The 17,105-nt window shown below is 42.8% G+C and overlaps 1 protein-coding gene across 5 annotated transcripts in view; it reads left to right on the forward strand.

Annotated features, from left to right (window-relative positions):
• LOC144473601 (uncharacterized) overlaps positions 1 to 17,105 on the forward strand; it is a 505,151-nt gene that overhangs the window by 98,269 nt on the left and 389,777 nt on the right. For all 5 annotated transcript variants that reach the window (XM_078187617.1, XM_078187615.1, XM_078187616.1 and 2 more), the window contains one exon: positions 7,397 to 7,594. In XM_078187617.1, coding sequence (XP_078043743.1) covers positions 7,397 to 7,594 — 198 coding nt within the window. The remainder of the gene's footprint in view (positions 1 to 7,396; positions 7,595 to 17,105) is intronic.

The following is a 17,105-nucleotide window of genomic DNA, read 5'->3' on the forward strand; positions in this document are numbered from 1 at the left end:
CGCAGGCGGAACGCTTTGCTGTCAGCGAGCGACGCAATGCGAAAGGCAGGGTTGCTGCCACACGCTGACGTCCCAATTCTCCTCGCGTTCTTTCTATGCCTGGTTTCGGCTTTGTAGTGCCGACAGTTTCGATTTACTTTTTTTTCACCACCACCACCATCCCCCTCCGACCGGGGTTTAATGAATGTATTCGCTGCAGGGATTTGCGCGAACATCGGGCCGGTCCACTACGTCGCTCTCCGCCCGGCTCATTGTTCGAAAACTGTGCGCTTCGATCGAAGTTCAACGAATAAATTTCCGCGACGTATCAGCAGGTACGCAGCTTGCCATTGCAGTCGTGTCACATTTTGCTTTTTGTTCCAGCTTGCTATCTAGTTGTAGCGTGATTTACTTGCAATGCAGATATTTGGACTCTGAATTTTAACTTGGTATTGCAACTTTGATATTCCGCCAGCGCATTAAAGTAAGACAGGTTATTTTCAGAAATACATGTACAGGGTGGGGCAAATAAAGTGATAGAAAGCAATATCTCCATTCTCGTTAATGATACGCGAAAATGCTTGAGGAACAAATTGTTTGGTTCGAAGGGGCACGTGTTGTGGTGGACATGGTTTTTTTTAAAGGTCATATTTTTTGAGATTTCAAGGTCATCGATGTTTTTTCAAATGGAACTATGTATTTGTTTTTCGATGACATTATTGCCGATTTTAAGACGAATCCAGCGATCTATAACTCAAGGTCATTCTAGTCGCTCGAAGTATGAAAATAGTTAAAAACCGAAAAATATCGCAATAATCACTTTCAAAGGTCCACTAACCTTGGTTTGATTCTACCTACAGAACATGCTCAAAATGATGTTCGTTCGTGTTTTGTTTAGTTGTTCACCTCACGCAACAACATGTGCCCCTTCGAACCAAACAATTTGTGCCTCAAGCATTTTCGCGTATCATTAACGATAATGGAGATATTGCTTTGTACCACTTTATTTGCCCCACCCTGTATATTGCGGAGGGATTTTCGATGAACAAGAGTTGAAAAACTTCCTTGCAATATATTCGAGCATGGATTCGCAGAATGTATAAATTCTGTTCTACAATTAGCCGATTATTTTGTTATAATTTCCCGAAGCTTTAGACATTTTGTTACCAATAAGTACTTGCAATTTAGGATGATAGAAAAATTAAAAGAATTTAAGAGTGCCACTGTATTATTTACGATTTGCTAAAATAATTTTTAAAAAGGAGCTTTCTGCTAAATATGTATTATATTTCATATGTTTATTATGCATAAGAATTCACAATCTACTTATCAGTTATTCCGTCGACGTGTTAGAAAAATTTATGTACAGTGTTAAATTAAGCCAGAATACGAAACAGAATGTTCCCCAGCTGAAAACGATTCAGCAATCGATAATAAATTCCTAAATAGTCGAACGTCAAAAAATGTACAAGCCCCGTGTAACAAATCATGCTTCTTGTTCCACTAAACTATCTCGCAATTGACTGAAAACCGTACGAACTATTTTAAAGTTCCCTGACCCGCATCAGCAAAGACCCGACACGTGAGAGAATATTTGCTTTAGACATGTTGTAACAGTTCGCGACAACAAAAACAGCCTATAGCATTAGCCGGGACAACACGTTCGTGTTCCCAACTTATCAACTAGCAGCCACCCACACAATCAGCCCGGGGAATTTCCCAAGAACGTATCGGACCGTGCTCTCCAACCGGCACCTAAATGTCACTGGCGGCAGCCTCTTAGGAAATCGCGATCGGCCCGTGGTCGAGGAAAGTCGGCAGACTGTCTCGCGGCCGGTGTTTCCGCGGGATAAATCACTCGGCGTTAGGCTCGCCGAGCCATAAATACGCGATGGTAGAGATCGGGGCACGGCCGTCCGTTGCGAGCAAACGCATTAATAAACAACGCGTGCCGGTAAGGTGAGCGATTAAAGCCACCGGCACGTGAACCGACGCGAGGATTTATGCGTGGACCGGGGCCTTCGATTCCGTTCCGTTCGGTTCCTTGCCCGGCTTTCATCCCCCGGGATCCAGCGGAATCCCCGAAGGGATTTTCACCCTTCCCTTAACGAGCCTTTTATGCACAGACGGGGCTCACCCTTTCCCATAAATTTCGGTCCGACCAAATATTGGTACTGACGAGCCCTCGAGTGGCCCCATTATTCCGATCGCCGTGCCCCCTCCCCCCACTCTCTCCACCACCCCGGGGGGGGGGGGGGGATTGGGCCCTCGTCCGAAAATTATTGATAGCCGAGCGTCGCCCAGACAATGGCAGATTTATGCTACTTGTTTACGAGCACGTAACAGCAGGCGGAGCCGGTGTAAATGGGACATTACAAATTGTAACCGCGGCCCGAGTGTCGGCCGACCGCCAACCGGCTAACCGTGGCCATTAATTCAATTATGCCTCCTTCTTCGCCACCCCATTGTATAATAGTTATATTGTTAGATTCGATGGGAATGGACGGTCGGAATTGCTGCCACATCTTTTTTTTTTTCGCTGCTCGACGTCGATACGCTGTCGAAGATAAAAGTGTGAGAGAGGCCGGAGCAGTTAACCTGTTAGCCGGTCGGTTTTTTCGACGGGCGGTAGAGTGGAGATCGAAAGTAGATGCGATGCTGATAAACGAAAACGATCTGGCGCGCCTTGTTTGACATTTAGTGAGGGTATGATGGAGTTTCTGCCGTTACCGGGCCACGGAAAAATTAATATGAGACAAATACCGTGCGCGGGGGTACACCCTCGGTTTCTCCTTCGGGAATGTACATCGTTTATTCGGATGCCTGAGCTGTGGAAAAACTTTAAGGAATTTCTGTGCGAGGACACGTTTCGCTCAAATGTAGATTCGTTAGATTCATTGGTCGAAGTAATTACAAGCAATCATAATTATGGCCATGATTAGTTTAATTTTCCATCTTTCAAATAAGACATATTAAATCCTTCGATTTTCTTTGGTTTTGTTTATTTTAGAATAAGAAAACTTGTTAACATACGGTTTTCAAATTTTGCATAGAAAGACAAATTTTAATAGCCAGAGCTGTTTAAATATATGAATGATATCATACCAGTATTACTTTTTAAATCTATTCACATTGCAATAATTTTTAAAGGTTCTCTGTCCTTTGTCATAGTTTTTAATATTCTTTAATAATGTAATACCATTTTTTCGTGTAATAATTATATATACCCTAATTATGTAACCTCCATAACGTCTTGGATATTTTAAATTATTCCTAGTATATTAAAATATCGTAAATTAAATAGATACGTTTTGAATTCATTGATTAATAAAAATGATCTCTTGAAAATTTTATTAACAATTTTGATTTGTTGATAACTATTTTGTCTAAGTTAAAATACTGCAAATGAATTAGTATAATAGATACATGTTAATCACGTAGAATGAGTAAACTAATTTTAGTCAGCGAAATCGAGCAAATGCCGCACAGTGGAACGTGAAAAAAATAAATTAATAAAAAGATCCACAATCGCGCGACTAATTAAGCAAATTCTGCGGTTTGCTGGATGACGATCGTCGGCATAGTTCGCAGCATAATTTCGACCGCGTTTCCTCCGATAGCGCGATCTCGATTCGGATCTCGCGGATGCCCGCCAGGGCGGAAACACGTGGGCGATCGGGCCTGTGTATAATGGTTACGCTGCGCTGCGTCCGTGCCCTCACTAAACTTCGATGTTTATGCAGTCCGGCGTAACGACGCGACCCGGTATAATGCACCCACATCGCGCGGGTGCGCCCGCCCGCTGCAGCCGTTGCAGGACGACGCACGCCACTTGTCCGCTTTGGTATTCGAGTCCCGGAGCGGCCGATCCGCGCAGATAACCACAGGCAGCGCGGTTTTCTGCGAGGCGGTTCCGCGAGCAACGAGCTGATTTTGCAAGAAACTATCTAGTTTACGGTCTCGTGCGGGACCGGTCGGAGTTTCCATTCCGTCGAAAAATCCGACCGGCTACTTCGATCCGCCACGACAGCACGAGGGACGCGTCCTCGATTGTCGCGGAGGATGAGAGGCACTTGCCAGGACTCGCCTGGACTAATGGGACCCCGACACGGCAGCCGAAACGCTGCTGGAATTTAAGAGTAGTTTCCCCCTTGTATCACAGAATGATCGATTTTAGAAGTTATGGTGGGGTGATGGACAATTTTTTAGAGATTCGTGACACAATTTAGCTGTTTTCGCGTGCATGGTATTTACGTAATGAGTAACGCTTTGGAAGACATTAGATAATTAATACAGTTATTTATTCTGAAGAAATTGTGTAACGAACCATGGAGAAATATATTTTATCATTTTTATTCAAAGCAATTATTCTCCGAAGTAATTCCTGCACAAGGAGATTCTTATTCGAATCACAAATAACTTACTCGAATAAATTCTTCTTCGATAATGTCGAATTCCGAGTTACTGTAAGGACATTTATATTAGCTCGACGTTCTGCTTACATTTCGAATGTAGCAGCATTGTACTGTATTCTAACATTACAAGCTAGTGTTACAAGCATTTCTCGAACTCTTGTCAGCTATCAATTTTCTCGATACATAAATTTACTTCCTTTGTCTTCTACAAATAACCAAACACTCCAAAACAGTCTCCAGAAAATATTCGATAAAAATGATTCAATACAAAAGTAACAATGTATCATCTCACAAGAGCCACTATGATTTCGTAATACCTAGTGACATATTCCAGCGAATTCGCTAAAGGGAAGCAAGTAGTTTAGGAATTCCTTTGATTAAGCCGTCAGTCGCAGATGCAATAAGGTCACAGACGGACTCCAGGATTTGCTCAACGAAAGGGAAACAGAGACAGAATAAAAGAGAGAGAGAGAGAGAGAGAGAGAGAGAGAGAGAGAGAGGAGTCAGACGACTAGGATGCTGCCGGAATTAATGTTCTTTCCCTAAAACCGTGTGTATCACGGCGTTCGTTGGTAGTCGTCCCGGGCGCTGCCATAAAATTCAATTTATTCCCCCTTGTTTGTTCTCACCGTTGGGGGAGATCGGCGTCGATAACAGATTCTCCTGGCGTAGGCCATGATTCCATAACAATATGGAAGAAGTTGGGACCGTTACTTCGCCTGTCCCCTCGGCGCGAGCGCTTCCCGTTTCCGGAACCGTAGGTTCAAGCGTTAGGAGCTTCTGGGAATGCGGAAAGCGCCCATGGGTATTACGTAATTCAGGAATGCCGTTCGGCAACGCGCTAAATCCTTGACAATGCATGCATTTCCTCCTGGTTCCGTTGCGTTAACATTTCAAGCAGACTCCATATAAATAATATTCCATGCGGACTCCATCAGCTTTCGACGAACCGGAAGACGACTTCTACCCTTCTGCACCTAGCTAATGCGAAATCCTGTTCTGAATGATTAACAATATATCTTCGGTTGTCAATCATTTTTTAGGGTGGCTGATATGACTAAAATATAGTTACAAATATTGATAGAATATAATTATAAATTATAAATAGAATATTTATAATTAAAATAGCAGTATTAGATAAAATATTAGATAGAATATTAGAATACATATAATAGAATATTAAAATAGCAGTATTTTGTAGATTGCAATTTTTAAAGAATATTGCAACTCGCGTTGCTGTAGAATAATTTGCAAAAAATCTTCCATTCCGTTACATTATATTTATTAATTCTAATTTATAATTGCAGAAATTAAAAGAAGAAATAATCATTATTTGTAGTAATATTCTATATGCAACTATCTTTAACAAAGTAGAAGCTGTAATTATATTATATCTGTTAATATCGTAATACAAAATCGTCACAAAGATAGAAGCCAATAAAGGTAAAGGAAATCTTTACATAATACAGTCTTTATACCGTCGCAAATTAGAAATCGTCTAAGAGTAAACCTGTTTGAGATAATAAGTCGAAAACGTGGTATGCAAATTGGTGTTTCGTTTAGTAGAACACAAGGTTCGTTTAAGTAAGTAGAAACGGTCGGCCACGAACAGACACAGCTAGACAATTCTACGACGTTTGTGCACCGTAGGTTCTTGGCTTCGATTATCTCGAAAACGGAGCATTGCGCAACGTCAAATTTGCTGCATATTTTTAGCTTTATCGTCCACAGAGATTTATAATAAAATTATAACAATGCTATCCTTTATTCGAAGGTAGTTCCCATACCTTTTCTATGGATCAATTTAATTTGTTCAGAATTTCTTGGACAGTGCTCGAACAATGCTTGAAAAATGCTTGAACAATTCTCGGACGGTTGAGCGTTCTGTTCGTTTTTAAATAACAATTGACTCGGCGAAAAAGTAGCCGCGATGTTCCGTTTGCGATAGGCCAATAATACGCGAAATTGCACAGGATTCCTTGGAATCGTGATAAGCTAACGACACCCTCCAGATGATCATTCAAGCATCATCGGCACAATCGCGCGGAGATCGCGTTACTCCGGCGAAGCACTTGCTCCCGCGAGGATGTAGGTGTATATCATGATAAATCCCAACAATACTCGAGTATCTTGTTTTACGTTGCCTGTTGATAGTGGATCATTCGCGGCGAGCATCCATCGAGTCCGGTGAAAGTGGTCTAAAATTGTACGAACCACCCACAATCCTCCATTATTTCACTCGCCTTTAATGCTCTTTCATTTTCCGAACAGCGTCGCGGGCTTGTTCGTTGCCGGTTACATAAACTTATAAACAAATTGCGAACATTACTCGTTTAATTATATAATATTTATACGGCTTATTGGTAGCGAACAGGTCAGCGGCGATGTCGAATGAGCTTAATATCACCGTTGCATAATAAAATCATTTAGTTATACAAGCGAGCGAACCTGTTGCCAGCAACCATTCATTTATAATTCATAAACACTCGGACTATTATATTTGTTAACGACTCGTGCTTCTAGAAAATGATTTAAATACAGAGCCATTAAATCGAACGTAGTTCTTTAATAACATATATTTTTTAAGTGTGCCATAAACGCGATGACGGCTCCTTTCGACCGGACTTATAACAAACATAAAAATTACATTATCCACACGTTACTTCATTTTCTAATAAAAAATGCATGCAGTAGTCTGTAGAAATGATTGGTTATTGCAAATGAGTGGGTCTTGAAACATAATCAATGCGTGCCAAAATGTTAAAAATCCAAGTAAAACAAATTATAGAGTTACCATGATCTAACTTTGCTGTGAATTATCTTATCGACAAATTAGTTCAGTAAATAATACACATGTCACTAAACTTTTCGTTCTGAATCTCCGGAGGAGTTGAATTATTTTTATTGGTTGGACCGTTCACGTGCCATAAACATTGAACGAGGATAAGGGTCCTAGCATCCCGGCATATTTAATCGCTGATGAAAGGGTTCCTGTGTTACAGGGTCGCGGAGACGTCGCCTCGTTGGTTCGGAACTTGCTTGGACCGATTTACGGCGATGGCGTTATCAATCTACTGATACGACAGGCCCGGGACATCCTGGTCTGCGCTTATCACGGCAACTTGGAGAACTTCCTCAGAACTTATCTCTCACCGGCCGCTTCGCTGATCGCGGAAGTGAAGAACGTCGCCTCCGAAACGGTGAGTTTTCCTGTTCTCCGTTCAATATACATGCAACACATTGCCTGACGAACATCAATATGGATTCACATCTCCAATGATTTATTTGCGAAAATGATAATTCGTTGGAACGGCTCTTTGATTTAATTATTTTCTTTACTGCAATTCTTCTGGATTGAAATGAGTCGTTTCTTTGCCACAGAAGAAAAAAAAAGGAAAAGAGTTAGTGTAATAAATGTAGATAAGATAATAGAATATAATATGATATAGAGTATAATATAATAATAACAATGTAATAATATAATATTATAGTAATAACAATTGATGGAAATGAGGTCGGTAATGAGATCAATGAAATAGGACATTATCTTTTGTTCTTCCTTACGATGCAGATAGGTTAATTGACAATACATCTATTTTCCTAATTAAAAATCTTTAATACGTTCATTTGCTGGCTCGACATTGCTAAAGGAAGAAAAGATGCAAAAGATTAGTATTACAAACGTAATACTAAAACCACCTTTCAATACATTATTCCACAAAATATCTACTTTTCGTTGCACCGATGCAGTGCATCAGACCAATCTTCTTACCTTCAATCTTCGAAGCTGGAACGTTATGACAATCATTCTACTTTCTCTGGCTCCAACTACAACAAGACAAACCGTACAGAACTGACAGAAAATTTCTGCGGATCCACCATTCGCGCGTAATTACATTCTCGCGAATGTCCGCGACGGACGCACACAGTTCAGCAATTATTCATGGAGATTGCGATACGAAAATTAGTATACGGTAGCATGTACGTGCGTATATATATTTTTTCCGGGCCGCGTCCATACGACAGGCTGGCTCGCGGGGAGATGCACGTGAAAACTGGTCGCGAGGCTGACTGTCCGCGAGGCAGAAAATGTGAAAGAGAGGAGAGAATGTCGTTCGCCGGACGGATTGTTCCGCGAAGCGATTAAAGTAATCAGTCGCGTGGTCACGTCCAAGTATGGCCGGATACCTTGGATCCAGTTCGCGGACAGTTGCGAAATCTGAGTTATCGCCGCTCGTCACGATGACACGGCCTTCTATTTATATAATGCCTGACCGATTTAATCGCCGATGAAAGCACCGATCGAACCCGGGAAGCGGACGTTCGTTGCTCCCTGGTACGTCTTCCGGGGATGCGTCCTACAGCTTTTCAATCTAACTCGTCCGACACCTCGTTTCCCGCTAGACTGTATAATTCAGTCGCGACGTACGATTTTCCGGAAACTGCTTTCAGAATAATTTCATCGAAAGCAGCGTCGACCTTCTGGTAATATTCAAATAGTTGTCTGCGACGAAACTTTCTCTTGTGTGCATTTCCCGATTACAGATTCGTTTTACTTAGACTAACTTTTTTTTTCTATTTATTTATATATATTTATATCACATTTTATTTATATCTCATTATAGCTTTTAGAAGGTTATACTGATTTTTCTAAAATAATTTATGCAACGCGAAAGTAAAAATTTACTGGTGTTTTGCTATTGTTCATGGAGAATGTAGGACGATTTTAGAGAGAAATAAAAAGTGGGTGTCTATTGTATTATGTATAGTTGATGGAAGGGGTGATTCTCGACTCGTTAGTACCATTTACGATGGGAATGGAATTTAATTTAATTCTGTTTCGTTTGAAATTGACTGTGGAAAGAAAAATACAAAATGTTAATTATTACAGCATTATAGATGATTACATTTTCTTTTTTATGGACAAGTTTCACAAGCGATGGAGTTTATATTAACTGTTATATCATCCACTTGTACTATAATTTCATTCGTAGCTATATTCGTTAGCACTTCTTCGTTTTTAACGTTTATGTTAATTTTAAGATTCTGATTACAGAAGAGTAAAATATAAAAAACATTCCTATTTAGTAGACTATGTATGAAATTTTTACCACGGGTATGACTCACTGTTTTAGTACGAGATATTAAAATTCCATAAAACTCTTCTAAACAATAGAAACATGCTCTTATATAATTAATGAGTACTGTAGAGACTCCCTTATCCAAACATTTATTTTAACAATATCCCAGTATCTAAACGTTCTATTATCTAATTATTAGATCATTTCGATATATAATTACCTAATACAGAATCTGAATAAAATTTTTATTGAATAGAATGTTTCAGTGTCAGAATATTACAAACATAAACCTTCATATAGAGAGTCTCTACTGTATTAAGTTGTCAAAAATTACTTGAACAGTATTCCAGTATCTAAAGGATTAATTATCTAATCATAAAATTATTTAGAAACATAATCACCTAGCATAGAATAAAATTTTTATTTAATAGAATATTTCATTGTCAGAATATTACAAACAAAAACCTTCAGATAGAAGAGTCTGTATTAAGTTGTTAAAAATTCTCGGTGGTCATACATCAAGTGTTCTCAAGATCAATCATGAAATGGTAGGCTAATCCGAGCCGTCTAATCAACCCTCCGCCGTTTCGTCCATGCGCCGGCGATTTCCATGGACTGGCCCCCCATTCAGCGGTAGCTTTAATTAACGTTCACGAATCGTTGAGTGCAGTCAAATTTGAGACGTTAGGTCGGGACGCCCTCTCGAGACACCTCGTGCGGCTGGCTCGGAGCCCTCGACTTAAATAAATTAACCCTCGAGGGGGCACGTGCTTCGACGCGTCGCCGCCCCATGTCGCTGCACGTTACCCGCGACTACAGGGGTTATTAGCGGCAATCATGAGAGGGAAGGGTTGCCATTCTCCAGAACACTCCTCTGTCCCTCTGTGGCCGCGGATTCTTGCCGGCTTAATTGAATTCCCCGGCGTTAATACCGAGGACTGTCGTTGGGAGTGTCTTTGCCGCGGAGGACGGGTCGTTCGGGCGGATATAATCGCGCGTAATCGAATGTAGCGTCATTCTTCGACTCTAAACTCGAATTCCGATCCTCCAAGCATTTACACAAATATTGGAGAGAAGAAGGAAATTTGTTATCTGTATTTCTTCGGTGTGCTTTTTCTCTAATTTGAAAAGCCAAGATTCTTTTTGCATAATGCAACTTTGTGAATGCATTCGGCAGTCTTTTCATTAGATCGCGGATTTTATAAATTTTCGATCAATACGAGTATAAGTTGTATACAAAATTGTGATAATATTACTGGAATCTAAAGAGGTTGTTACATTATTTTTTACTCGATAAAGTTATTAAAAAACATTTTCAGCTAATTTACGTTTTCGCGAATTTGTTCATCTAACATAGGATTCTTCTTGAAATGATTTTAGAGAATTATTATTTTGTTGAAAGAGCTATTATTTTTTGTACGTCAAACCTTAAATATATAGTTTCAATGGCATACACAGCAAAATTTAAAGATCTCTGCACCTTAATAGAAGGTCGAGCGAGTGCGATTTTGGTGTGTGTAGACTAAATAATTTTCTTTAGTGCAACAGAAGTAATTATACATGAAAAATGCGAAGATTTTCACTGCTTGTACTACTCAATAGGAAGAGAAAGATACTTATAGATCTACCGTGACAGTCTAAAAAATTGCAGCACCTACGGGCACGTCATTAAAGATACAGTTCTGTTCTTATTATTAATATAAACAATTGTACTCCTACCAGCCGCAGTATAACATAAAATGATAGAAACTCAAGGTCTACAACCGTCACTCCAAGATTCCCTTACTTTACGATACTCGAGGAACATTTTCTCGAACCGTCTGTCCGAGATTCTTCTGAATAACGAACACACCTTTTCAGAAAGAAAAACTGAATCGAAGGTGAAGCTTCAGTCGATTCCCGAGGCTGCAACGATCGCAGCTGTAATTTACATACCCGACGCTTAATTTACTCTCGAGTAGAAAGCGCGCGAAGAACGTCGAGCGGTCGGTTTGCGATTTTTCGCGGGAAATGTAGAAATTATTCAACCAAGAAAAAAAGAAAGAAAAGGGAGAGAGAGAGAGAGAGAGAGAGAGGGAGGGAGAAGCGTCGGAGAGTCAAAGCGACTAGACATCAGAACGACGTCCCTCGGGGCGTCCGCGCAATTTCGAGAGGAGAGCTCGTTTCGTAAATCATCCAATCCCGGTGGACGGTGGGGCGGCGATCGCTTGCCGCGAAATTATTAGTATTACGGGCGAGTGCACGGGGCGAGCAGCCTTGTTATCGGTTATGTTGATACGGATGCCGATTACGGATGCGCCGTAAACCAGGGATCGGTGTAAACATTGGACCGGACCCGTCACGACCGAGACCGGGAAATCACGAGTCGCGGCCGGAGTCACATCGGCCTGGCACCGGATTTAATTGGATCCGAACCAGGGTGTAGCGCGAGCTCTATCGAATTACTTGTCCGTTAGGTAATCCACTCCCAGCACGCATTCGACAGTCTATCTCAGGGCCGATCGTATTTAACGTCGGATTATTTCTGTTTCGACCTGCGAATCCGTGTCTCCGGCGATCCTCGATCTAATTGCTGGCTCCGTATTTCGCCCGAACGAGTCTCCCTCGCCTTTCTGTCCGCATGTTCCAGAAATATTGGAACGAGGGGCCGGTCTGGTTCTGTCGCGAAGTCCCCCGCGTTAATTATAAATAAGAGGGGTACCGGTTTCTGTTACCTTACTGCAGATCACGCGTGTTCGCAGGAGTTCGCGTAAATTCTCAAAAGTGGAGGACTTAAGTAACTTAGTAATTGAAATTAAATAGGTGTCGAAGCAATCGTGTGTGTAGAATAGGAGGCTGAGTATGGTGTGCATTTTTGACACAAACTTGAGTACATCTCAGCGATCATGACTGTCGCATCAAAATTGACGAGTCAAATCGACTTTTAAATCATTCGTTTAGATCGTAATTAGATAGTAAATTGTATGCAATCACGTAAATCCAAGTCAAGTAGATATTAAAATAATCACATCAGATTGTACTTACTGAGAAAGATTATACTTAAGATAGATCGTACTTACTGTACCTTAGGAGAAAAAGTTCTAGCTCGAATAAAAACTGTTGTATTGCTCTTATGTAACAACAGATACAGAAAATTATTGTTCCACATAGAAATTCTCTGTCGATAAAATCAAATAACATTAATTTCTGTAAACTCATTACATCATGATCTAGACAGAAAAATTCTAAAAGGCAAAACCTAAAAAAGGAAAAAGCTAAAGGTGTTTCATCTGCCAAAGATGCTTCCATAACCTTCGTAAATTCCAGTTCAGAAAAGGCAGAACCATCATATTAGCAGTGAGGAGAGGAAAACGCTGACTGTTCAACTCCAGAGTAAAGGTGGTTACGGATTCCCGCAGAAATCTGCGAGGCCAGCAAAACCGGGATGTCTGCGCCCGGGTAGACTTCGAAAAATTGTCGGCCGAGTAACGCTTGGCCATTACCGTAACTTCGAAATGGCACTGTGTTCTCCTCGTTTCTATTATAATTCCGTTGCGGGCAAACCAGTTCCCCGCGGCAAAACGGTTCCTATCTCGTGTCCGCGGCGGCGGCGGCGGCACGGCGGCGGCGCAGCCCGTAGGAATACTTTTGCCTGGGTGAATTCTATTAGCCGGGTGACGCGAACAAAGTGGCATTCCCAAAGAAGGAGATCCCGAATCGTCCCCGAAGAGCTCACCCGGGACAGGGGACAAATTTCCAGATCGACAGTGCCGGATCTCGGGTTCGACGTCGGTGGCGCGCGCGTTCGTCGACCGACGCCGATCCGCACGGTTACGCTCGCCTATATTAGGTAGAACGCGCCGGTTCTCTGCCTACCTACTTTCAGAAATTCTGCGCTAACGAGCGACGGAACTACACAAAGAGAGAGAGAGAGAGAGAGAGAGAGAGAGAGAGAGAGAGAGAGAGAGAAAGAAAGATGGAAAGCGAGAGATAGAGAGAGATAGGAGAAGCTCGCTCCGCTTTCCACCGGTGGACATCGCTGCCCCATATCTGCCAAATTGTCGTGTGGCCGAGGCCGAGAGCGCATCGTTTTCTTTATTGGCCGGTCGGCAATTTATCGACAGCCACCGTCACCCGTAAATTCTATTGTGCGGAAGTTGGACGGCGAGGAGCGGACCGACCGTGGCGGCGGCGACGGCGGTCGCGTCATGAAAATTGCCGGTATCGGCCCGGAATTATGGAAACACGATACCCGCTAACGAGTTCATTCGGCTCGCCTAGTTCGCGCCGGGTTAATGGTCATTGTCGTGCTGCAACCGGCTCTTAAACATAGGAATTAACCGCGGCCCCCGGATACTTGAGTCAAATTGCTCGTTACCGGGAACGTTCAAGGTGTTTTTAATGGCGGTCACGTGTGCAAAGGAGCTGCGGCGGTCACCGATCACCGGCCGCTATTGCCTCCTCGTACCTTTTATCCCCGAGGAAGTCGATTTTTAAACGCGAGCCGACACCGCCGTCCTTGGAATCCGTAAAGTCTTCCGAGTAGTTCGCTGAAGTCCAATCACGAGTGACACGAATTTCCGCCCGGGTTTAAGAACACGTCTGCAACGAGGTATGGTTGCGTAAAGCAATCTCCGCTAGGATCTGTTGACCGCAAGCGGCTGAAGATATCGTTTCTTTTCGATTCAGATTTTAAATCAAATGGATTAATTTCAATAAATGTTATAGTTTGGCTGAAATACTCGTAGTAAAGTCTACGCATTCGCATGCGATAAACACGTAAGAAAATATAACAGAGTTGTTTAACAGTTGAAGGATATATCTACACATTCAGTGGATTAGAAAAGAGATTCACAAATTGCTCCACCCTCTTAAGAGACTCTCGGATACAGTAAGATAAATGGTCCTTTAGAAATCTTGTCCCACAACGTCGTTGACGATGTTCAAATTTCTTGGATCGTATAGATGTATTCTTAAACTACAAAAAGAATTTGTATTTAACGGACCCCCTGGGATCTCTAAGGGAGCGCATGAGTCAGAAGGTTGGTTACAACAAAGGACCACGTCAGACCTACGGCCAGGTTACAAACAGAGACACAAGTAGAAACACGGCCGGGGCAGATCGAGAAGAAAGGCAGAGCGAAGGTAGAGCAGGGTAGAGCAAGGTAGAAGAAGGTAGTGAGAGGGTAGGAGAGGGTAGAGGAAGGCGCACGTAGCTCCCTGATCGAGAGGCCTGCCAGGTGGCCAGGAACCACGGACAGGCATCCACGTAGCCGGTCCTCAGGGTGTGTATAGGTGGACGGTGTGGAACGGGACTGGCGAGGCAGACCGCCGCCAAAGAATAGTAGTAGGTGTACCTAAGATAGTAGCGGCGGGAGAGAGAGCCTGACCATCGAAGACACCGGTAACGGTGCCTCGTCCGAACTGATTGACAATGATTGAAGGCTGCGCCGGGTTTCGACTACGGGACTGCTCGCGCGAGAGCGGCGCAGCGCGGCCAGGTTCCGGCGGGTTCCTGTAAACCACTGATATATATTTCTGCCTTTGCTATCCGCGACCATCTTCCTCCGGACCCCGGAGACCAACGGAGACCAACGGCGAGCAAGATACGCCGGGAGCAGAAACGGGAAAATCGACGCTGCCCACGCGTGCGCGCGATAGCCTGCCCTCCTCCCTATCGGCCGGTTTCTCGATCATCTCGATCCCGACTCACGTTGCCATCCCGCTCCTATAATTTTCGACTGATTAAATTAACCCGATCTTTCTCGATACGCCGCCGATAACACCGGCTCGTCCGAGATACAGCCTCGCTCGTACTGTGGTGACCGACTTCCGTGACGGCGACGTTCCGACCCGTGCTCGCTCGCTTGCTCGCTCGCTCGTTCGCGTGGGCGACGCTCATTTAGAATATTGGGATTTCGCGGGACTCGATCGGTCAACCCAATCGTCCGGAAAAGCGAAGGATACCCGAGACTCGGATCTAGGTTGAAGACTAGATACCGGCGGAAAAAAAAACAGGAGCACTTATGGGGATACGCGGCTCGAGAGATAGCAGCATTGATTGGGATTGCCCGAGAGTCGCCTCCCGGGTTAGTAGATCCACGCCGATGTCCTGGATACTGGTGCAGTCCTCCAGATGCGGGAAAAACGAACTTTCACTGGCGTTTTTTCCGCTTGGCATCTTCGTTTCTTCGGTAATCGCCGACTCTTGCTTCCGCTGTCCTGCGGACTATGTCATCTACGATCTTCTTGTCATATTCCATTATTAAAGCTCGCTAAACTTCCGCGCAACTTTCTCGATAGACCACATTACGGCGTATTACTGCAACACTAATAATATCACGACGTATTAAATTGTTTTATTATTTTATTTCTTAATGAAAAAATTAGATATGTCCTATCGATAAATAGAAACTCAATTATGCCCGGATACAAACGAGCACTTGTTCATCCCACAACAACCGGCCTCATTAGTCTAGAAATTTTGGAAAGGCAAGTGGCGATCCAAGGTATCGAATTGAACTTGGAGACCTAGCCAGGGGTCAGGGTTCTTCGTCATCGTGTATCGAACGGAACGAAACACTTGTCGCAACTCTTTCCAGACGTCGAGCCACGAGTCGGGACAAAGCAGCGCGCCGGGAGCTCCGCAGGTAACGCGGTTTCATTATCATACAAGGTCGACACCGGAGGAATCTCGCGGAGAGAAATCCTTTTGACGCGAAGCATTTGTCTCGTGGAAGCCGCGCGAGGATGTTCGATTTTGCAGCCTCGGCGAATAGGGTCGGTACGCGCGAGCTTACGCAGGCATAGTTCGCATGCTCCTGCGTGCAGAATGCCTTGAATATTCTCTATCGATTATTTCTGTTTACGCACGGATTCAGTCGATCGACTTAGGATCATTATCTTTTGACGACGCCAGTTAGGACACCGTATATTAATTATCAATTTCTCATTAATAATTAGCTTAATACAAATTTCATTTATTAAAACTAAACGCGCTTATTTAAATCCAGCACAGAATTCGATTGCAACATGATAGGTACAGTGTTAAGGTTATCGTCGCTAACCAAGTTCTATGCACTTTAACTCTTTGGGGCACGTTGGGATTAAAAATGTCCGACCATATTGATGCGCAGTAATGCTTTGTGGGACATTTTTATATCCACCTCGTAGTATTTCAATAGCTAGCTACATATTTACGTTGTTCATTCATATACCCACGTGACACGGTAGGACTATCTAAGTCCCATTCTATGATAACAAATTCAGTTGAATTATTATCTGTATAAGCTTTTATATGCTTTCAATGAAAATATACTAATTTTGTTTAATTAAAAACTATATAAGATATAGAATAACTATACTTATTCTATAAAATCCAGTGCCGCAAAGAGTTAAATCATTAACACGAAGCTAATTATACTCGATCCTCCAGCGATGATCAATTAGATCAAATTTGAAGCGTCGATTGCTACCTGGCAGCAGCAAAGTCATTCACAATTGGTATCAAGAAAACGAGCAGAACGAAGATCGTCGAACGATAGCGTACGAGTGGCAGCTCCTCTGTTGCTTCCCAGAACCGAGCAACAATTTCTGCATTTTAAGTGACAGCGTGCGCAGCGAGTGCCGAGGCAAAGTTTCTTCAGCAAAT

Source organism: Augochlora pura, chromosome 7 (genome assembly GCF_028453695.1).
Source record: "Augochlora pura isolate Apur16 chromosome 7, APUR_v2.2.1, whole genome shotgun sequence".
Classification (NCBI taxonomy): Eukaryota; Metazoa; Arthropoda; class Insecta; order Hymenoptera; family Halictidae; genus Augochlora; species Augochlora pura.